This window comes from Coregonus clupeaformis, chromosome 25 (assembly GCF_020615455.1).
Source record: "Coregonus clupeaformis isolate EN_2021a chromosome 25, ASM2061545v1, whole genome shotgun sequence".
Lineage (NCBI taxonomy): Eukaryota > Metazoa > Chordata > Actinopteri > Salmoniformes > Salmonidae > Coregonus > Coregonus clupeaformis.
The window spans coordinates 6,342,511-6,365,406 of record NC_059216.1 but is presented as its reverse complement, the minus strand read 5'-3'; the positions used below and the strand labels follow the sequence as shown (position 1 = coordinate 6,365,406).

General features: G+C 43.6%; 2 protein-coding genes across 6 annotated transcripts in view; one reads left to right on the top strand and one right to left on the bottom strand.

Annotated features, from left to right (window-relative positions):
* Nucleotides 1-9,041, top strand: part of LOC121539329 (inositol-tetrakisphosphate 1-kinase-like) — a 41,345-nt gene extending 32,304 nt beyond the window's left edge. For all 3 annotated transcript variants that reach the window (XM_045207478.1, XM_045207479.1, XM_041847735.2), the window contains exons 7-11: nt 386-426; nt 2,278-2,443; nt 7,527-7,594; nt 7,715-7,877; nt 8,475-9,041. In XM_045207478.1, the coding sequence (XP_045063413.1) occupies nt 386-426; nt 2,278-2,443; nt 7,527-7,594; nt 7,715-7,877; nt 8,475-8,809 (773 nt within the window). In that variant the 3' untranslated portion in view covers nt 8,810-9,041. The remainder of the gene's footprint in view (nt 1-385; nt 427-2,277; nt 2,444-7,526; nt 7,595-7,714; nt 7,878-8,474) is intronic.
* A 1,387-nt stretch (nt 9,042-10,428) lies between these two features.
* On the bottom strand, nt 10,429-22,703 carry LOC121539330 (serine/threonine-protein kinase PLK4). 3 transcript variants are annotated; one of them, XM_041847736.2, is made up of 14 exons: nt 22,515-22,703; nt 21,638-21,733; nt 21,094-21,189; nt 20,825-20,939; nt 15,452-16,427; nt 15,254-15,345; nt 14,802-15,127; nt 14,582-14,686; nt 14,365-14,467; nt 14,099-14,248; nt 13,725-13,953; nt 13,111-13,204; nt 12,730-12,980; nt 10,429-12,556 (listed from the first exon to the last, which is right to left on the bottom strand). In XM_041847736.2, exons 1-14 carry the CDS (start codon nt 22,542-22,544, stop codon nt 12,457-12,459), a joined length of 2,763 nt encoding a protein of 920 aa, XP_041703670.1. In that variant the 5' UTR covers nt 22,545-22,703; the 3' UTR covers nt 10,429-12,456. The 3 variants fall into 3 exon arrangements, with proteins under 3 accessions (XP_041703670.1, XP_041703672.1, XP_041703671.1); XM_041847738.2 differs by lacking the exons at nt 20,825-20,939; nt 21,094-21,189; nt 21,638-21,733; nt 22,515-22,703 and adding an exon at nt 18,423-18,451; XM_041847737.2 differs by lacking the exons at nt 20,825-20,939; nt 21,094-21,189; nt 21,638-21,733; nt 22,515-22,703 and adding an exon at nt 16,675-16,764.
* Between the last annotated feature and the right edge of the window lie 193 nt (nt 22,704-22,896).

Below are 22,896 nucleotides of genomic sequence, written 5' to 3'. Positions count from 1 at the left end.
CCTGGTTTTAGTATCCACACATATTAGCTACACAGCATTTAGTTTATTATTTAGGAGTGTGGTGTGGTTTAATCCTGATATGATTACTCTTCAGTGTTGAACTATAACTATCTTGGTTTAACTTCTGAGAAGTTCATTTTTAGCATAATTATTTTCAAACCCTCTGCTACTTTTAAGCTACCTTGTATGTCCAATTTACCTAGCTTTCTTGTCTGCAGACAGCCATTAATGGAGGGGGGTTTTGAAAGTTGTGGTCAGTGTGAAAAATAACCTGCTGTCATCTTGTGACAGTCATGTTTTTTCTCAACACGGATGCCGTTGGGGAAGTGTGGTTTCCTCACAAACATTTTCAACCTGTTCTTCTTTCTCTCCCTCCATCTCTCAGTTTGCAAAACAAGAGTAGCCCATGGAACCAACTCCCACGAGGTAAGAGTGCCACCAGGGTCGTGGTGGGAAAGGGAAAGCGGGACATTTAGTCAGTTGCACAACTCAATGCATTCAACCGAAATGTGTCTTTCACATTTAACCCAACCCCTCTGAATCAGAGAGGTGTGCGGGGCTGCCTTAATCGACGTCCACGTCATCAGCGCTTGGGGAGCAGTTGTTGTAGTGGTTAACTGCCTTGCTCATTCCACCTTGCCTGCTCAGGGTTTCGAACTAGGCCTTTCGGTTACTGGCCCAACGCTCTTAACCGCTAGGCTACCTGAGCTTAGGGTCACAGATTAATCACACCCTCGATCGTTAGCTAAATCCCTGTAATCCATTACAGTGTCTAACTAGATAATCATTTAACACTGCACCTAACTACATCAAACAGCCTACAGTACTCTGACTGTATCAGCCCAATCAATAGCCGCTTCTCCGTCAGCCCATATGGTCAACATTCATATACAGTGCATTCGGAAAGTATTCAGACCCCTTGACTTTTTCCACATTTTGTTACATTACAGCCTTGATCTAAAATATATATTTTTTAAATGTATTCCCTCATCAATCTACACACCACCCCATAATGACAAAGCAAAAACTGATTTAAAAAAAAAAAATAAAAGAATGAAATTACATTTACATTAGTATTCAGACCCTTTACTCAGTACTTTGTTGAAGCTCCTTTGGCAGCGATTACAGCCTCGAGTCTTCTTGGGTATAACACTACAAGCTTGGCACACCTGTATTTGGGGAGTTTCTCCCATTCTTCTCTGCAGATCCTCTCTAGCTCTGTCAGGTTGGATGGGGAGCGTTGCACAGCTATTTTCAGGTCTCTCCAGAGATGTTCGATCGGGTTCAAGTCCGGGCTCTGGCTGGGCCACTCAAGGACATTCAGAGACTTGTCCCGAAGCCACTCCTGCATTGTGTTGGCTGTGTGCTTAGGGTCGTTGTCCTGTTGGAAGGTGAACCTTCGCCCCAGTCTGAGGTCTGGAGCAGGTTTTCATCAAGGATCTCTCTGTACTTTGCTCCGTTCATCTTTCCCTCGATCCTGACTAGTCCCTCAGTCCCTGCCGCTGAAAAACATCCCCACATCATGATGCTGCCACCACCATGCTTCACCGTAGGGATGGTGCCAGGTTTCCTCCAGACGTGATGTTTGGCATTCAGGCCAAAGAGTTCAATCTTGGTTTCATCAGACCAGAGAGTCTTGTTTCTCATGGTTTGAGGTGCCTTTTGGCAAACTCCAAGCAGGCTGTCATGTATTTTACTGTGCCTTGACACAATCCTGTCTCGGGGCTCTACGGACAATTCCTTCGACCTCCATGGCTTGGTTTTTGCTCTGACATGCACTGTCAACTGTGGGACCCTATATAGACAGGTGTGTGCCTTTTCCAAATCATGTCCAATCAATTGAATTGACCAAAGGTGGACTCCAATCAAGTTGTAGAAACATCTCAATGATGATCAATGGAAACAGGATGCACCTGAGCTCAATTTCGAGTCTCATAGCAAAGGGTCTGAATACTTATGTAAATAAGGTATTTCTGTTTTATTTTTAATACATTGCTAAATTTTCTAAACCTGTTTTCACTTTGTCATTATGGGGTGTTGTGAGTAGATTGATGAGGGGGGAAAATAATTGTCCATTTTAGAATAAGGCTATAACGTAACAAAATGTGGGAAAAGTGAAGGGGTCTGAATACTTTCCGAATGCACTGTATGTGTATGTCATTGAACCAGTCAAGTCTGTGGAAACGGGTTGGATGATGTTATGGTATATGGACAAGTTTATGGATGAAATTAGATTAAATGATAAATGTATTGATGACCTTTTCTCCCCCTCCACAGATGGCCATCATCTTCAGTGAGGAGGACCTGAAGGATGTTAAGCCTCCGTGTGTGATCCAGAGCTTCATCAACCACAACGCGGTGCTCTACAAGGTGTTTGTGGTGGGGGAGTCCTACACACTGGTGGAGAGACCCTCCCTCAAGAACTTCCCCGCTGGACCAGCAGGTGAGGAGGACCCAGGAGACCCTGTCTGTTTATGGGCACACAGTGTGCCATGCTGAGGAAGGCCTATAGCACTTTTGTCCCCCTGACAGGCCCAATAAAATACCTCCATAAAGGCTTTTTAACATCTTTGAAACTGTACTCCCTCTCTCTTTTAAAAAAGGGAGCGGAGTGCAGTTGATTTGGTTGTTTATAAATGTTGGTCAACTTATTTTTTTTATTTTTTTCCATTTTCTAGAGGAAAAGCATGGTGTACAGTCAGATTGATAGCTTATTCCTGTCTTGTGTATGGCAACCAGTCGTTTTCGATAACAAACATCATGAGGCAATCAGCACATTGAATAGGCTGAAGTAATCTGAATGTGGCCCTTTGCCCTGACAGGATAAGCTGCACCATTTGCATCCACTACAGTAAAAGCCCTCATGCAAACCAGTCTGGGCTTCAGCGGAATCGTCTGCTTTTACCTTATGAAAGAGACTAGGGTCATCCCTGTGTGCTCCAGCACAATGAAACATGCAGTAAAGTGCCCCAACTTGACACACGCAACACACCTATACTACTGTATACACAGAGTGCCGTCCAGGGCATTGTCCGGAGTTAAAACATAAACCCACACTATGTATAGAGCAGACTAAATGGATTATAAACAGACAAAGGGTGGTAGAGAAGGGAGGACTGGGTTAGGTAAGGAGGGAGGGGTTGGGTGTTTAAGGACCTCAGTGTTGTGTAAGAGATCCTGGTGTCAGGAGAAGATAAGGTCCCATCCCACCGCCCACGCTCCCAGCAGAGGTGATACAGTGAAGGGAAAAAAGTATTTGATCCCCTGCTGATTTTGTACGTTTGCCCACTGACAGAGAAATGATCAGTCTATAATTTTAATGGTAGGTTTATTTGAACAGTGAGAGACAGAAAAACAACAACAAAATCCAGAAAAAACCATGTCAAAAATGTTATAAATTGATTTGCATTTTAATGAGGGAAATAAGTATTTGACCCCCTCTCAATCACAAAGATTTCTGGCTCCCAGGTGTCTTTTATACAGGTAACGAGCTGAGATTAGGAGCACACTCTTAAAGGGAGTGCTCCTAATCTCAGCTTGTTACCTCTATAAAAGACACCTGTCCACAGAAGTAATCAATCAATCAGATTCCAAACTCTCCACCATGGCCAAGACCAAAGAGCTCTCCAAGGATGTCAGGGACAAGATTGTAGACTTACACAAGGCTGGAATGGGCTACAAGACCATCGCCAAGCAGCTTGGTGAGAAGGTGACAACAGTTGGTTCGATTATTTGCAAATGGAAGAAACACTAAAGAACTCATGAGAACGGTTAGGAATCAGCCCAGAACTACACGGGAGGATCTTGTCAATGATCTCAAGGCAGCTGGGACCATAGTCACCAAGAAAACAATTGGTAACACACTACGCCGTGAAGGACTGAAATCCTGCAGCGCCCACAAGGTCCCCCTGCTCAAGAAAGCACATATACAGGCCCGTCTGAAGTTTGCCAATGAACATCTGAATGATTCAGAGGAGAACTGGGTGAAAGTGTTGTGGTCAGATGAGACCAAAATTGAGCTCTTTGGCATCAACTCAACTCGCCGTGTTTGGAGGAGGAGGAATGCTGCCTATGACCCCAAGAACACCATCCCCACCGTCAAACATGGAGGTGGAAACATTATGCTTTGGGGGTGTTTTTCTGCTAAGGGGACAGAACAACTTCACCGCATCAAAGGGACGATGGACGGGGCCATGTACCGTCAACTCTTGGGTGAGAACCTCCTTCCCTCAGCCAGGGCATTGAAAATGGGTCGTGGATGGGTATTCCAGCATGACAATGACCCAAAACACACGGCCAAGGCAACAAAGGAGTGGCTCAAGAAGAAGCACATTAAGGTCCTGGAATGGCCTAGCCAGTCTCCAGACCTTAATCCCATAGAAAATCTGTGGAGGGATCTGAAGGTTCGAGTTGCCAAACGTCAGCCTCGAAACCTTAATGACTTGGAGAAGATCTGCAAAGAGGAGTGGGACAAAATCCCTCCTGAGATGTGTGCAAAACTGGTGGCCAACTACAAGCAACGTCTGACCTCTGTGATTGCCAACAAGGGTTTTGCCACCAAGTACTAAGTCATGTTTTGCAGAGGGGTCAAATACTTATTTCCCTCATTAAAATGCAAATCAATTTATAACATTTTTGACATGCGTTTTTCTGGATTTTGTTGTTGTTATTCTCTCTCTCACTGTTCAAATAAACCTACCATTAAAATTATAGACTGATCATGTCTTTGTCAGTGGGCAAACGTACAAAATCAGCAGGGGATCAAATACTTTTTTCCCTCATTGTATAAGCAAATCTTGTCTGCTACATGAACTAGTGTAGCCCACAGACATTTGGCATAGCCACATAAGGACAACCATCAGTATGCTATTATTTTCTTCTGAAATAGACTACATTTTCTTCATATCATGCTTCTTTAGACCTGTCTAAAATAAATAATGAAACAGCCTCAATTCGACGTTGAAAGCATTCCACAGGGATGCTGGCCCATGTTGACTCCAATTCTTCCTACAGTTGTGTGAATTTGGCTAGACCATTCTTGATACACACAGGAAACTGTTGAGCGTGAAAACCCCAGCAGCGTTGCAGTTCTTGACACACTCAAACCGATGTGCCTGGCACCTACTACCAAACCCTGTTCAAAGGCACTTAAATATTTTGCCTTGCCCATTAACCCTCTGAATGGCACACATACACAATCCATGTCTCAATTGTCTCAAGGCTTAAAAATCCTTCTTTAACCTGTCTCCTCCCCTTCACTGATTCTGAAGTGGATTTAACAAGTGACCTCAATAAGGGATCATAGCTGTCACTGGATCAGTCTGTCATGGAAAGAGCAAGTGCCCTTAATGTTTTGTACACTCCGTGTATGAAGGCCATTGATATGGTGTGATATATGACCATTACAAGTAGGAGTTGCGTGTGTAAGATATTTCTTTTTTTTGCCAGACGTTGAGTTTATTTTCGGGTTAAATTATCCAAATTCTTCATCATGAGGCTTTACTTTGGCTGTAGTTTGTTTTTATTATCATTAGAGATGGTTAAGATAATTGAGCAGCACATGTGAATACATATGCCACTGTCTATCAACCAATGTGAGGAATGCATACACTGCTCAAAAAAATAAAGGGAACACTTAAACAACACAATGTAACTCCAAGTCAATCACACTTCTGTGAAATCAAACTGTCCACTTAGGAAGCAACACTGATTGACAATACATTTCACATGCTGTTGTGCAAATGGAATAGACAACAGGTGGAAATTATAGGCAATTAGCAAGACACCCCCAATAAAGAAGTGGTTCTGCAGGTGGTGACCACAGACCACTTCTCAGTTCCTATGCTTCCTGGCTGATGTTTTGGTCACTTTTGAATGCTGGCGGTGCTTTCACTCTAGTGGTAGCATGAGACGGAGTCTACAACCCACACAAGTGGCTCAGGTAGTGCAGCTCATCCATGATGGCACATCAATGCGAGCTGTGGCAAGAAGGTTTGCTGTGTCTGTCAGCGTAGTGTCCAGAGCATGGAGGCGCTACCAGGAGACAGGCCAGTACATCAGGAGACGTGGAGGAGGCCGTAGGAGGGCAACAACCCAGCAGCAGGACTGCTACCTCCGCCTTTGTGCAAGGAGGAGCAGGAGGAGCACTGCCAGAGCCCTGCAAAATGACCTCCAGCAGGCCACAAATGTGCATGTGTCTGCTCAAACGGTCAGAAACAGACTCCATGAGGGTGGTATGAGGGCCCGACGTCCACAGGTGGGGGTTGAGCTTACAGCCCAACACCGTGCAGGACGTTTGGCATTTGCCAGGGAACACCAAGATTGGCAAATTCGCCACTGGCGCCCTGTGCTCTTCACAGATGAAAGCAGGTTCACACTGAGCACGTGACAGACGTGAGAGTCTGGAGACGCCGTGGAGAACGTTCTGCTGCCTGCAACATCCTCCAGCATGACCGGTTTGGCGGTGGGTCAGTCATGGTGTGGGGTGGCATTTCTTTGGGGGGCCGCACAGCCCTCCATGTGCTCGCCAGAGGTAGCCTGACTGCCATTAGGTACCGAGATGAGATCCTCAGACCCCTTGTGAGACCATATGCTGGTGCGGTTGGCCCTGGGTTCCTCCTAATGCAAGACAATGCTAGACCTCATGTGGCTGGAGTGTGTCAGCAGTTCCTGCAAGAGGAAGGCATTGATGCTATGGACTGGCCCTCCCGTTCCCCAGACCTGAATCCAATTGAGCACATCTGGGACATCATCATCACAGACTGTCCAGGAGTTGGCGGATGCTTTAGTCCAGGTCTGGGAGGAGATCCCTCAGGAGACCATCCGCCACCTCATCAGGAGCATGCCCAGGCGTTGTAGGGAGGTCATACAGGCACGTGGAGGCCACACACACTACTGAGCCTCATTTTGACTTGTTTTAAGGACATCACATCAAAGTTGGATCAGCCTGTAGTGTGATTTTCCACTTTAATTTTGAGGGTGACTCCAAATCCAGACCTCCATGGGTTGATACATTTGATTTCCATTGATAATTTTTGTGTGATTTTGTTGTCAGCACATTCAACTATGTAAAGAAAAAAGTATTTAATAAGATTATTTCATTCATTCAGATCTAGGATGTGTTATTTTAGTGTTCCCTTTATTTTTTTGAGCAGTGTATTATTCTTGGGATTTCTGGTAAAGTAATCTTAAGGACACATGCACGCAAGGCCAACGGCAGTAAATATACGCAAGCCTAGAATTTATTTTATGTTAACATCACTGTCAATTTTTTATTGAGCGGTATCTTCCCATAAATGCACTTGAACTTGAATGTGATAATGGTACACCTCATTCATTGTTTATGGCTGCTCTTGTGCCTCTGTTTCCATCAACCAGTGGACTTTGCTGGACATTTGTCACTCAAATTAGTTTTTGCTACCTCCTAGTGCCAGAGATGAGAACTGTACATTCATAACAAATAGTTCAGTAGATGAGAAATGTAATGCGTCTTCATCTGACTAAAGTACATGGTTCCTCCATTACAGACAGAAAAGCAATTTTCTTCAACAGTCACAACGTATCAAAGCCAGAGTCCTCTTCAGACCTGACATCTGTAAGTTCAATACACTAACATGCTTTTAAAAAATCATATCACCTATTTCTGTTCATAACCAGTGGGTTATTAAATGCCCCTAGTACAGTATACTCAGACTTAGTTTTCTTCCTGCCACAGAGGGACAACGTGGTGGGGGTGTCCCAGCCACCCAGTGATGATGTCATCAGAGAGCTGTCCAGGTCCTTGCGACAGGCGCTGGGCGTGTCCTTGTTTGGCATCGACGTCATCATCAACAACCTCACGGGCCAACACGCAGTCATCGACATCAATGCATTCCCTGGTGAGTGGTTTGTTCCTCTGCCGTACGGAATAGGAGTAGATGTGCGTTTCTGTTGAAGTCTATGGTGGATGGGCATTTATACTACCTGTGTAGCCATACAACTCAGTTTTACCATCTCTACCAGTAAGTCATTTCAAATCTTTGAGAGATTTGCTTTTAGGCATTGATATAATCTAGTGGGCAGATAGTCTGCGTGACATGGTCTTGCTTGGAGACCGAGACTAGGCGTCTCAGAGAGTAAGCTCAACAAAATCTGTCATCAGCACAGTCTTAAATGAGCATTGAGCATGCTCAGAGGCGAGTCTAGCATGCCTCTCTTGACAAGTGCTGTCGCTATGGTAACACTGTTCTCGGGTTGCACTCTGTTGCCACCTTTGACGGTTGGAGTGTGAGGAGAATGGTAGTGAGCTAATCCCTACTCTCACAAACATTCACCCTTTGTGCCTCAAGGACAGAAGCTAGGCAGTCAAAATACAAGCAAGAAGTCCTCACTCGTTTACCTCTACTGTACTGTTACCATCAGTTGCCTTCTGTATTGGAGATGGGATATAAGCATCTGTCAGCCATGTCTCAAGGCTCACCCTCTTCTGTCTCCAGGTTACGAGGGTGTCCCGGAGTTCTTCAACGACCTCCTGACCCACATCACCAGTGTGCTCCAGGCTCACGCCCCCGACAGCCCCCCAGGCAGCGGGCAGCCCAAAGGCCTGGCATCCAGCCATACCCCCAGCACTACGGTGCCCACAGCCCCGATCCCGGACTCCCCAGGCTGCTGCAGCATGCTGGGGAAGGAGGCCAGCAGCAGCCCCTGGATTGTGGAGGGGGATGGGAGCCTGAAGGGCCCCCGCCAGAGACTGGGCTGTAACTCAGCCATGTCCCCCAACTTCCAGCAACACTGTGTGTCCACGATAGCCACCAAGGCTTCCTCCCAATGACTGCCCTCCTCTTCCCCCTTAGCCCCCACCCTGTTCTAACCGCGAACAAAAACAGATGATGGTGACGATAATTAATAAGTCATAATAATTATGATATTCATTATAATATCTGTAATCTAAAACCAACTTTTTTCTATATAGATCTTGATGATGGTGATTGGGTCTTTTTTTATTTTCTGCCTTTTGGATTTTTTGGTTTGCTTTAATAAGACTTACAGTACTGTAATGTGAACTTTTGGGAACTCTGCTTAATTGCTGATTTTAGTTTCTCTCTCTAATCAAGTGGTCCACATGAGGTGGTTGGGGGAATAGCCATGTCTGACCTTTGACTGCAGCAGTGAATAAAAGGGTAATGTAACATATGCTCCAGACACACACACAGGCACATTCACAAGTTTCCTGCATTTAAACTCACCAGTGATGTGTGTTTGAATGCCACTCTCATATGTAGAGTTAGTGTAGAAGGAATGTATGGCTAGAGGATTGTCTGGGTATTCTAACACTCCTCCACTGGTTTGGAGCAGCTGCCTGTGCTAATCACACTCGGGTAAACTGACTTAAAGCAGAAGAGCCCACTATCATTTCCAAAGTTTGGGATCTTGGTCGACATTAGATTAGGGCTGGGCTATATCTATCGACTTTTAAGGTATACCGGTATGGATTTTTACAATACCGTCTATAACACGTGTCAAACTCATTCTATGGAGGGCTGGTGTCTGCAGGTTTTTGCTCCACCCTTGTACTTGATTGTTGAATTAAAGTCAGTGATTAGTAAGGAACTCCCCTCACCTGGTTGTCAAGGTCTTAATTGAAAGGAAAAAACAAAAACCTGCAGACACTACCCTCTGTGGAATGAGTTTGACACCCCTGGTCTATAATGATATGTTGATACAGTGCTAAATAAATGAAGAGTTGGACTACTTCACTGTCAGTGTTGTCCTAGTTTAGTTGAGTATAAAACAATCAGCATGGAGAAAAATTCATTTGTTGCCATCCTAGGGTCATGCACTACTCATAACATATTTAGAACTTTTATTATTCAGAAACTAAAATGCAGCCAAATACCGCCATACCATCAAAATTGAGAAAAATATTGTGATAATATGTATTGGCCAAATCGCCCAGCCCTACATTAGAGACGATTAAATTGAACGCTGTTTACTTTCCTGTGTGCCATCTTATTGACAATGTGCTCTGTGTACAGTAGTGCAAGGCTCTTGTCATGTGGATTTCATAGTCTTCACAACTGCAGAAACAAAATAGATTTGATTTATATCAAGATATATGTAGCAGGAAAGGCTGAAAATGCCTGAATAATCCTTTGATCACACCTGATTATAAACATTTGTCAGCAGTAAAAGAAAAAAAATGAACCTCTGTTCATGTGACCAAGTTAAATATGGACTGTTTATAAAGGCCTTTTGAGTGTTTATGTCAGATGTGGTTGAGGTTTATACAGGTGTTTTATGCAAGTACTAACAAGTCCATGTCCCTGCCTCTCTTAACTTGATTTGCGTTCCTCCAGCTGAAAGATGATCACATTCCGTTTGTGTATGTGTGTGTTTTCGAGAAGAATTCCAATGCTTTAGTGAAAATAACCTGACTGTCAGACAGTATTGTTTTATAGACTTTAAATGACTGGGCATAGGAAACTCTCTCCCTCCATTACGACTCATTCAAAACTAAATGGAACCTCTGGGCCTCTTTAAAAACGGTGTTCAATTGGTATTGTGTTCAGAAAACTGTTACTCCACTCATTTCAAATGTAATGATTATATATATATATATATATATATATCCATCCCACTAAATCGGCAAATTATTTTTGTGAACATTAAATTAATTGTTATGTCTTGATTACAATGCTAAGGATTCTTTATTTCGTTTTTACTTTCAGTCTTATTGACATTACATAATTGCAAGCAGACTGCTGGCACCTATTAAACCGTGAAACACCCTGTAGTCCACCTGGTGCGCTCTTGCATAGCTGGTATCGACAGACGCCAAACTCCCTGTAAGCATCCTATTGTCCAGCTGCTGTGTCCTTTTAGAGGTGCCGCAAAATGAGGTTAAAATAATAGAGGGATAAAAAATATTTTTTTCACTTCTATTTGACTAAAATGTAAATGATAACATCTTTGTCCTGATTTCCTAAGAGCAATTTATTTTGAGATTTTATGGGGGGGGGGAATTATTTTTTTATAAGATGGAGAAGCGCGGGTGAGTCGAACAAACAATGGATTTTTGTCAGACGAGTAGTGAAATGGTTGGTTGGCAAATGAAACTATCTTCAGAACTTCAAGGAGCCAGAGCAGCTTAGATGCCACTGTCTTCGGCCTTAGTACGCATCCAGTTGAAGTGCAGGGCTGACAACTCAATGTAAAAAGAATAGGGCATTTACTTGAGCACAGGCTCTTAGTCCTGGAGGAGCAAGCATCAGATTCCGCATATACGTAGAGTAAGTAGGCTTGCAAACTGAATCGACACAGAGGGTACTTAGCCCCAATGGCCTAGTGACAATGACTGACAATCTAAACGGTGTAGGCATTCCACCTGCAGCCCTCCAGGACTAGCGTTTCCTAGCGAAAAACACAGATCCTCAATCCTGTGTGGGTGAACCGTGACCAAGGAGAGGATGTCTTAACCAAGCCATGCCCAGTATGTTGTGAAAACACTGACATCTCTGTACACAACTATACAGTGTCTTGCATTGTGTTCTTCATTGTGCTTCTAAATGGGAAATAAATATTACCTTTATCATTTCTCCACCCTGACAATGTCATTGTGCTTTCAGCTTCCACCTGAATGTTCACTTGGAAATGTTATTGTATATGTTTGGTATCAGTCCTTTAAAGAAACTAATTCTAATCCACAATTTGATCTTTGTTATTAAATGCTAAACCAACTGGGCAAAAAAATAAACCCCCTTTAAAAAAATAGATATATATTTAAAATGGTAAAATGTGGTAAATGTCACCAATATCCTTCGTGAGAAATTGCCATTACTGTTCTAGTGCTTTAGCCCAGATAATGAGAATGTAAATTCATGAACATTTGTGAAGTTCTTAAATTAATTCCCCCAATGTTGTGTATTGGGTTTCTCACACTTGATAGACCTCATGTTCATGTACTGCATATCGATACCATTTACATTTTAGTCATTTAGCAGACGCTCTTATTCAGAGCGACTTACAGTTAGTGTGTTAGTTTTATTTTTATACCATACACCAGTAAGGAATGCAAACAAAACATTTACTTTTACCCATTCATGCTGTTGCAAAAGTGAGAAAGAACAAAAGCCCCCTGAACACCAAAGTGTGACTGAACTCTACCCAGCCTGCAGATGTTTATTGCTTCAGCTTTTATGCATCTGACATTTCATGGAGATTATGGTTTGACAACTGACAGTGTAGAAAATTACAAAAGACTCAAGTTTACATGCACACCATTTCAACACAAGATGGTACTGTACAACATGGGCACTATAAAATATATATATTTTCATAATTTGTCATCTGTACATAAAAAACAATATTTACAAGCACACTTGAGGTATGTATGTATGTCACTGTATAAAGCCTATAAAAGTGTCTCCTCCCTGCAACAGCATTGTACTGGGACGTTGCAATGCTGCGGAGGTTGTTTGATTAGCGGCATGCTGCTGGACTGGCCAACAGGCCCAGGATGGTGGAGAGACAGTGCAGCTTCTCCTTCACAAGCTCTGGCAACTTCTCATTCTCTTTGTACCTGGAGCAACACAAGCAGGAACATGTCAGCAAAAAGGTGTTGACAACTACCATTCCTCAAATACAGAAAATTATCAAAATGACAAAAGATTGACATAGGACTGTATGAAAGGGTGGTGAAGCCATGGGTCAGTTTATTGTATTTGTTATAGGTGCTGTGTAAGTGTTCAGTACCTGGTGGTCTGTCCCTCTGGGGACGTGTAGGTAATACAAGAGACCCCTGCCTGCACCACCAGCTGGGAGCCATCGTTGAACTGCACCCACACCTCTCCACTGGTCAGCTGTGATGCCCAACCAATGTTTGGCACAAAGACAGACTTGAGCACTTTCCCTGTGTTGGTTGTGTGGTCCTGTTTGACCGATAGCGGAGAGCAGTTTTTGTTCACGCTAGTCGAGGTGAAGTCAGACCCATCATAGGAGATCATCTGAAGATTAGAGAAGAAAAAATAAATATTCAACAAAACACCAGAAATATCTTACACTTCCTAAATAAAAATGGATGGAATAAACAGCTTATTTGATAGAATGTGAAATGTTGCGTCTGGAGAAACTCACAGAAGGAGTAATGTGTGGGGGCTTGGGCGGTGATGCCACATCCGTAGGGGCAGGCTGGAACGACGGGCAGGGGGAGGCTGGGTTGGCAGGTCTCCTGGGAGGGACAAATAGAGGAGCAAGATTAGTGACACAAGGACTGGGACTGACCTGAGACTGAATATCGCAACAAACTGTTTGGAGGCAAAGTATGACTGACTGATTATAACTGAAATAGTAAGTGTCTGCATTCTGCAACATGGTGCTTTCTTTAAATGAACATTTAAAAAAATGTCAACTTCATATTTATAATCTCCAGCACCACCCCAACATCAACATGTGAAAATGGCGCATTTCTATGTTTTGTGGAAAAAAAGATAAGAGGGAGATAAGTGTTTACAATGACATCCTCAGTGTGCGTCATGTGATTTTAACCAATTATGAGAAGGCATGCCAACTAATTTTCTACTTTTTTAAACTACAAAACATAGACACGCACCATTTTTGCATATGTTGATATTGGGGTGGTGCTATAAATTCTGAATATGAAGTAGACATTTTTTGAAATGTCCCTTTAAGTGCTTCCAAACGTGACAATTTTCAGCATTAACACAGACAACAGACATAGTCTCGCTCACCTGCCGATGGTGATGGGGAAGAAGTGAGTGCTCATGGCACAGTGCTGCTCCTCTGCAGTGATTGCCGCCTCTAGAGACAGACAGATGCTGTGGCCCTCGTCAGACAGCTCCACGTACAGCCTGCTCTCTGGGCTGAGGCCACTCAGACCCACCTCTCCCTTCACCGTATACGACTTCCCACTCTTCTCCACCACACGGACCAGCTCCGACGTCTTGTGGGTCTTTGCTCCTGTCACAGCACAGAGGGGAACCACAGGTCAGGATGATTTAGTTTAACTGTGCAACAATAACATTTCAATCTCAGAAGGAAAATACACTTTATCCTTCAAGGTCATTATGTTTCATAGAATTGATGCTTTCTAAATGATCCTCACCATCGTAGAAGCACACCTCCAGGTCTGCATTGGGGGAGTTCTCCATCAGCATACACTTTGCATACTTGGTATAGAGGGTGACTTTGGGAGTCTTGGATTTCACCAGCTGCACAAACTTGGAGGCATACTGGTATTTCTTCCAGTACTTCTCTATTGAAGACAGAGGAGACAAAGGTTAGTTGAAATCAGATTTCCAACATATTTATCAAACTGTGGTTTTTAAATCATGTCACTGCGAGACGTCACTGTCTGGTATTGAGGTGTACCCGGTAGGTCCTCATAGCTGCAGATCAGGATATCCTCAGGAGGAGCAGGGGGACAGTCTAGCACAGGAAACCCCTTCCCCTCATTGGGCTGGTAAATAGTGACCTACAGGAGCATGGTCAAAGGGTGACATTAGTGTTTTGCCATTATTTCACAGACAGATACCATGATACATCCTCTCTGAAGGTTATGAAGTGTTGTGTTATTCCTGAAACTCACCATCAAACCATCACAGGATATCCTGAGGACCTCTTTGCCCCTCTCCTGTGGGCCCTGGCCCTTGAGCAGCTCCATACACACCTCTCCTGTATCCAGAATGCTCACCTGGGGAGAAGGAGACAGAAACCGCAGCTGTAGAGCAGGCATGCATAGCACTGTCATTGAAAGCAGATCAGATGAATATATACAGGGGGATAACTAGGGTGTATGTCTGTCTTACCACAGCATTTTTTGTCTTCTGTCTGATGGATTTCAGTCTGGAGGCACACAAGGGAGGGAGCACATTTCTCAGGGACTTCTTCTCCTTTTCTACACTTGGTTTGGACAGACTCTGCAGCTCTTCCCCATGACCTGGTTGCCCATTCTCCCTGTAGGACTCAGTGTTTGAGGTGTGGAGGTGGTGCTGGTTGTGGTGGAGGTGAGGACTGGTGCCTCTGCCTGCTGGTTTGTCACTCCAGGAGTTGTGTACACCTAGAGGCTCCCTGCCACTATGGAAACTGGCACTGCTGTTGTGAGAGGTGACATCCGTGTGCCTCGGAAACGGGCCTGGTGAGGCAGGGTAAACAAACACGGTCAAGCTCATGTGTGAAAATCTTTATTTTAGAGCTTTTAAATCTTTACATTGGGATGTAAGATTAAGATACAGCAAAGAAAATAGTAGGTGTACTATACCTTCTTTAGTGAACCAATTCTGTACACCTTCTGACTCTTGTAACTGCACGTTTAGTGGATGTGGTGGCTGTATGGAATATGAACATCCTGAGCTGAGGAAATAAAGGGTACATACACGTATCAGTTAGTCAGACAGACACAGCCATCTTAATAAAAATCACATTCTATTAATTACATCACACTGGGACCACATCTTACCTAGCTGTCTGTTTGACAGGCAGTGATGGGAGCCTTCCATGCTCTGTGAAGGGTTGTGGAGTGTCCTTGTAGCTGGAGGACATGGGAAAGGCCAGTCTCCCCGACCCAGTCAGCATCTCCTCAGAGTGGCATCTCTCCAGCTCTGCCTGCCCCATCCCTTGGGCTGGAATGACAGAGGAGCTAGACCGGTCTGAGGAGTGAGTCCTCCGTAGGTACCTGGAGTGGGGCCGTCCACTCTCCCCGCCCGGAACTACCCTGCTCCTGCCTACTCTGTCGGAGTGCTGCTGCCACTCCTCAACCCCCTCAAAGCAGGCGCTGCTGGGCGGCCGGGGCAGTGTGGGGATAGGTGCCATGCGGTTGGGTAGGGCAGGTCCAATCACATGTCTGGCTCTCCTCTGGAGACGGCTGCTGCCTGAGGTGGATGAGGTGCAGGCTGTGGAGATGGTGGCGATGCCGCTGTCCATGGAGCCTGGCTCCCCAAGGCCCAGCTCCTTGGTCCTGGCCAGCAGGCTTTGGGTCATGAAGGGGTGGTCCAGTACGGCAGACAGGCTGGGCCGCTGCGCAGGGTCCTTCCTCAGCAGCTGGCGGATTAGGTCCTGGGCCTCCTGGGACACGTGGCTGGGCATGTCATACTCCCCCAGGACCACCTTGTTAAGGGTGTGCTTCACCGTGTCTGTGTCAAACGGGGGCCGGCCCATCAGGAAGGCGTAGAACATGCAGCCCAGAGACCAGACATCAGACTCCAGGCCGTGGGCACTGCGGGTGGCCACCTCTGGGGAGATATAGTTGGGTGTGCCACACATGGTGAAGTGCTTCTCACTGGGGAGCTTGAGCTGGGTGGCCAGGCCAAAGTCAGCTATTTTAAGGTTCATATTGCTCGTCAGCAGCAGGTTGGACAAGGTCAGGTCCCGATGCATGATGCCATGTGTATGCAAGTACAGCATACCTTTCACTATTTGATGCATGAAGTGCTGTGCTGTAATGTGAAAAAACCAAATGAAAACAACAGTTATAAAAGGAAATGAGGACAGGTGTCAAGACATGTTAACGTAGATTTCATATCATGTTAAGAGAAGTATCACTGATGCACTCTAGGGTTGGGTGGTATCCAGATTTTCATTCCTTCATACCGTTTCGGTACCATACTGGGGTAGGGCTGGGCAATATATATCGAATTAATTCGATTAATTCTAATTTATGTTCTTGAGCGATATTCCAAATACCTGTATTGCAGAATCAAGGTTTTTGATATTTTTGGTTTTATGAGCGTTTATGTCCGCTTGTTCTCATGTTGTCTTTTTGGTCTCGTCTCGTTCGCTCCTTCTGTGCTGTGCGTCTTCCCATTTACACCAGAGATCTGTATATAATGACGAGATGCTCATGTCTCCACCCTAACAATGGGAGTCGTCGTCCCAAAGGCGGGAAGGCAAGCGACAAGCTTAGGTTCAAAATAAGAGCATAGAAACGCACTTGGCTTATTTTTGACAGATTTTGGAGAGAGTGAAACCTCTCGCTTCTCCTCTTTCTCCCAAGCCCCTCCCCCTAACACTAACAACAACAAAGATGAGAGATCACTTCTTCCTCTCTGACAAACGGTTTCAACTCGCTATTTGCATTTGAGGTTTGGTCGAACAGAATCGGTCATATGGACACCGAAACACACAGAGATACAATTTTACTGTAATATAGGAGAAGTTAACCTTTCGAACCATACCCTGTTTATGTTTCAACTACTCAAATTTCGAGCAGAGCAGATACTACTAAAACGGATGTACCAATGAACATTTATTCTGGACAATTAATGCTCAGTTTATCGCGCGCGCATTACGGTACCACGTATTGCTAGCAGCATTTTAGTCAAATACATATTGTTATACTAGCTGTTTAGTCTGTTTTATAAATGTGCAATAAGCATAAAACTATTATATAAGGAATTAGCAACTCGTTCTCATTCTGAGAAATAAGGTAGGCCACTTGATTTCAACATCTGAACAAAGTGGACAGAAGAGCATGCTGTTCAAACAGTTGGAGACAAACAGAAGGTTGTGTTCATAACAATTCAACTGTTTCGCCTTGTTAGCTGAATTCAGAGCTTGTGAAATTATACCTAGATCCAAGTTGGCTAAACTTGAAATATAAATATTAGCTGGCTACTCACTAGCACGTGGGCTTGTGCTTGAGAGATTGTTTATGAGACTGGTGTTAATTTTCTATTACGCCTGCTACATTATTAGTGAGTGTGCATTATGCATGGTTTTGGTTAAATTTGTTACAAAAATAGCATTTTTATAGACAGACCTGAAAGCCAGATCAATGATTCTTGCAAAAAAAAAAAACAGGTACAACTATTATGATAAAATAATTAAATTATTAGTGGGTCTTGTGGTTGTGGAAGGAATATTCAGCTTAGGTACAATTTCACAAGCTCTGAATTCATTAGATTATTGCTGACTGTTTTAAATGCAGTGTATCGCCCAGCCCTATACCGGGGGATAGGGTATTACCGAATGTGAACACAAGGGGCGCTAATTTAAAAAACGAAGTAAAAAAAAATAAAAAAATACGTTGACAAATAAAACAATTTAGGCAACAGGGATCTTGATCCAGGAGGGGATTGAATGTCTCTGCTGTAACCAAGAAGCTTGATCATGACATCTAGCCACTTAGCTAGCAAACCAAATGCATAGCTGGAGTCCTGAGCTGGATATAATTTATTTGACACATCTTAGATTTCTTATAGTTATACTTAATGCACGGTCCCCAACAAAAAAAAGTATATACACTACCGGTCAAAAGTTTTAGAACACCTACTCATTCAAGGGTTTTTCTTCATTTTTACTATTTTCTACATTGTAGAATAATAGTGAAGACATCAAAACTATGAAATAACACATATGGAATCATGTTGTAACCAAAAAAGTGTTAAACAAATCAAGATATATTTTATATTTGAGATTCTTCAAATAGCCACCTTTTGCCTTGATGACAGCTTTGCAGACTCTTGGCATTCTCTCAACCAGCTTCACCTGGAATGCTTTTCCAACAATCTTGAAGGAGTTCCCACATATGCTGAGCACTTGTTGGCTGCTTTTCCTTCACTCTGCGGTCCAACTCATCCCAAACCATCTCAATTGACTTGAGGTCGGGTGATTGTGGAGGCCATGTCATCTGATGCAGAACTCCATCTCTCTCCTTCTTGGTCAAATAGCCCTTACACAGCCTGGAGGTGTGTTGGGTCATTGTCCTGTTGAAAAACAAATGATAGTCCCACTAAGCGCAAACCAGATGGGATGGCTTATCGCTGCAGAATGCTGTGGTAGCCATGCTGGTTAAGTGTGCCTTTAATTCTAAATAAATCACTGACAGTGTCACCAGCAAAGCGCCCCCACACCATTACATTTACATTTTACATTTTAGTCATTTAGCAGACGCTCTTATCCAGAGCGACTTACAGTTAGTGAATACATCTTTTTTTTATACTGGCCCCCCGTGGGAATCGTACCCACAACCCTGGCGTTGCAAACGCCACACTCTATCAACTGAGCTACATCCCTGCCGGCCATTCCCTCCCCTACCCTGGACGACGCTGGGCCAATTGTGCGCCGCCCATGAGTCTCCCGGTCGCGGCCGGCTGCGACAGAGCCTGCAGTGCCTTAGACCACTGCGCCACTCAGGAGTAGTGGGAAAGGGTGGCAGGGTTGGAAAGTAATAAAGGGGAATATATATATATACAGTGGGGGGAAAAAGCACTTAGTCAGCCACCAACTGTGCAAGTTCTCCCACCCAAAAAGACGAGAGAGGCCCGCAACTTCCACCATAGGTACACGTCAACTATGACAGACAAACTGAGGAAAAAAACTCCAGAAAATCACATTGTAGGATCTTCCATGAATTCATTTGCAAATCATGGTGGAAAATAAGCATTTGGTCACCCACAAACAAGCAAGATTTCTGGCTCTCACAGACCTGTAACTTCTTCTTTAAGAGGCTCCTCTGTCCTCCACTCGTTACCTGTATTAATGGCACCTGTTTGGACTTCTATCAGTATAAAAGACACCTGTCCACAACCTCAAACAGTCACACTCCAAACTCCACTATGGCCAAGACCAAAGAGCTGTCAAAGGACACCAGAAACAATAACACCACCTCCTCCATGCTGAAGGTAGCAAAATACACATGCAGAAGATCATCCGTTCACCACACTGCGTCTCACAAAGACACAGCGGTTGGAACCAAAAATCTCACATTTGGACTCCAGACCAAAGGACACATTTCCACCGGTCTGATGTCCATTGCTCGTGTTTCTTGGCTCAAGCAAGTCTCTTCGTCTTACTGGTGTCCTTTAGTAGTGGTTTCTTTGCAGCAATTTGACCATGAAGGCCTGATTCACACAGTCTCCTCTGAACAGTTGATGTTGAGATGTGTCTGTTACTTGAACTCTGTGAAACATTTATTTGGGCTGCAATTTCTGAGGCTGGTAACTCTAATGAACTTATCCTCTGCAGCAGAGGTAACTCTGGGTCTTCCATTCCTGTGGTGGTCCTCATGAGAGCCAGTTTCATCATAGCGCTTGATGGTTTTTGCGACGGCACTTGAAGAAACGTTCAAAGTTCTTGAAATGTTCCGTATTGACTGACCTTCATGTCTTAAAGTAATGAAGGACTGTCGTTTCTCTTTGCTTATTTGAGCTGTTCTTGACATAATATGGACTTGGTCTTTTACCAAATAGGGCTATCTTCTGTATACCCCCCCTACCTTGTCACAACACAACTGATTGGCTCAAACGCATTAAGAAGGAAAGAAATTCCACAAATTAACTTTTAAGAAGGCACACCTGTTAATTGAAATGCATTCCAGGTGACTACCTCATGAAGCTGGTTGAGAGAATGCCAAGAGTGTGCAAAGCTGTCATCAAGGCAAAGGGTGGCTATTTGAAGAATCTCACATATATTTTGATTTGTTTAACACTTTTTTGGTTACTACATGATTCCATAAGTGTTATTTCATAGTTTTGATGTCTTCACTATTATTCTACAATGTAGAAAATAGTAAAAATTAAGAAAAACCCTTGAATGAGTAGGTGTTCTAAAACTTTTGACCTACATTTTACATTTTTTACATTTTAGTCATTTAGCAGACGCTCTTATCCATACATTTTATTTTCATACTGGCCCCCCATGGGAATCGAACTCACAACCCTGGCATTGCAAGCGCCATGCTCTACCAACTGAGCTACAAAGGGCTATAGTAGTGTATTTTTTAATTATATTTTTTAAACGGTATTGAAAATCATACCGTTGGTATTTTGAAATACCCCGGTATATGGTATATCGCCCAAGCCTAATGCACTCTCAGTTAAACCATGAGACTCACCATCATCCTCTGAGAGGGGCATCTTCCTGTCTTTCAGGTATCGACTCATCTCTCCATTATGGCACATCTCCAACACCAAGTACACATAGTTACTGTCTTCAAAGTAGTTGTACAGCTGCAAAATAGCAAAATTACAAGCCAAAACGTTATATCAGGGTTAACGCAGTTCTGTAAATTAGTAAATAAGACCTTATTAAAGTAGCACCAATTTCAGCACTACAATGATCAGATAAGCCATAACAGGCCCAACAAAGTTCAACCATGCTTACCTCTAGTATTGATGGATGCTTCAATCGACACTGAATCTCCACTTCGTTACTCACGCGCTGGACCATACCAGATTTGTGCATGGCTTTTTTGTCAATCTGCACAGAGAAGGCAACGATAGAGATAATTACACAGTGAGCTTTATAATACACTGCTTTAGTCTTGTGGTAAACAAACGATCGGTCTTCCACAAAGAGAGTCTGAGAGCTATCCAGAAACAGAACAGACTGTCTGGACTTCCAACAGTCCACAGGGGACCCCTGGGAGTGGAGCTTAGGGAAAATACAAGGCTCTGCTAAACACCACCTGGTAGTGAGAGGATGATGAGTGGATAATTATTCACTGTGTAGGCTATGTCAACATTTCTAAACCTGTGATTTGTCTGCTTGCACTTGACAATAAACACTTTGTGCTGATGAGCTCTTACTGATTAATTCTTACATGTGTTTTTATCCCATGGTACAGGAACAGCATGAAACAAGCTTACACCATAAAAGTACTGGGATGTGGACTGTATAGCAACTTTAAAAAATTGTACGTTCTTACCATTTTGATCGCCACCTCCAAGCCAGTGTTCACTGACTTTGCACGGTAAACACATGCAAAGGAGCCCTTCCCAAGGAGGGTGAGAACTTTGAAGTCCTGATAAAGAGAAAGAAAACATTTTCACATATGCAATATATCAGTCCAAAATCAATAAGCTAATATTTACATTACAACAAATATGACTAGAATATGTCCTATAGCTAGGCCTATGTCCTAAAAATGTCCTAGATTTGCCTGTCAGTTGTTTTTGATAGAGGATGATTCTGATGTGATACCTCAATCTTTAGCTCCCCAGCTGTAGACAAGATTCTCTCCTCATCTTCACTGACTTTGCATTTTGTTGATAGGTTTTGAAATAAATAATTTAGAACTTTATCGAACATCTTCCCTCTGATATGTGTCATGTAGCTGGCTAGACAGACAGTGATTGAGTACAACACTACAACAACCGTAGCTAACGTTAACGTTACCATTTGGTCGTTATGGCTAGCCAACCGTCAGAAGTAAAACATCAAAACATCTGTCTCTGTCATATGGCCAACCAAAACCTTTAATTATCCCGGCTCTCTTCCCGCTAATGAGCAGGCGTTGCGGTACCTGTCACCTGGCAACAATAAACCGATGCGGTAAATCGCAGGGGGGCATGTCTCAGTCAAAACAGTCAACAACAACTCGGCTGCAGCAGCCAGCGCTACTAGTTTTAGCCACCAGCTAGCTAAATTAAAGTTACTCGTCTGCTTTGCTGACTACGAATTATGCTAAGTGGGTAACGTTTGTAGACAACTGACGTAAGCTTGCTATTTAGCTAGCTAATTGTATTGTATTAGCTGCGGGTTAGCCAGCTAACTAGCTAACGTTAGCTAGGTCGACAACTCACCTCGATTTTATCGCCGATTGAAACACTCATCTTGCTTCTTATTTGTCTTCCCAATCGATACAAAATTATTACTCAATACATGTTCATCCAGGTAAACTAATCAGCGGCCGTAAACGACCTTAAATACAACAAATGAATGTTGCCCCTCCAAAACTTTGGTATTTCTTCCATTTTGAAAATATCCGCCCGTTACCCTCGTGGTCACGTGACTGTACACGTCATATGGCAACAAGCAAATGTAGCTACACCCACTTCGAATGCTCCTCAAGCTAAGGGGAGCTTATCAGGAACAAAAAGCACTAGATGCCTTAAAATAACATTGGGTCCTTCTGTGTAAACAACTTTCTAATTTAGTAACTTGACATTTAGAGTTGCTTTGTAG

Bases quoted from the DNA above. Each gene is read 5' to 3' on its own strand.
- LOC121539330 (XM_041847736.2), bottom strand. From the start codon at position 22,544: ATGAGTGTTTCAATCGGCGATAAAATCGAG. The intron at 20,940-21,093 runs GTAAGCATGGTT...GCTATTTTGCAG, and splicing joins AGCATCCATCAATACTAGAG to CTGTACAACTACTTTGAAGA. The intron at 16,428-20,824 runs GTGAGTCTCATG...TTCACATTACAG, and splicing joins GCCCCTCTCAGAGGATGATG to CACAGCACTTCATGCATCAA.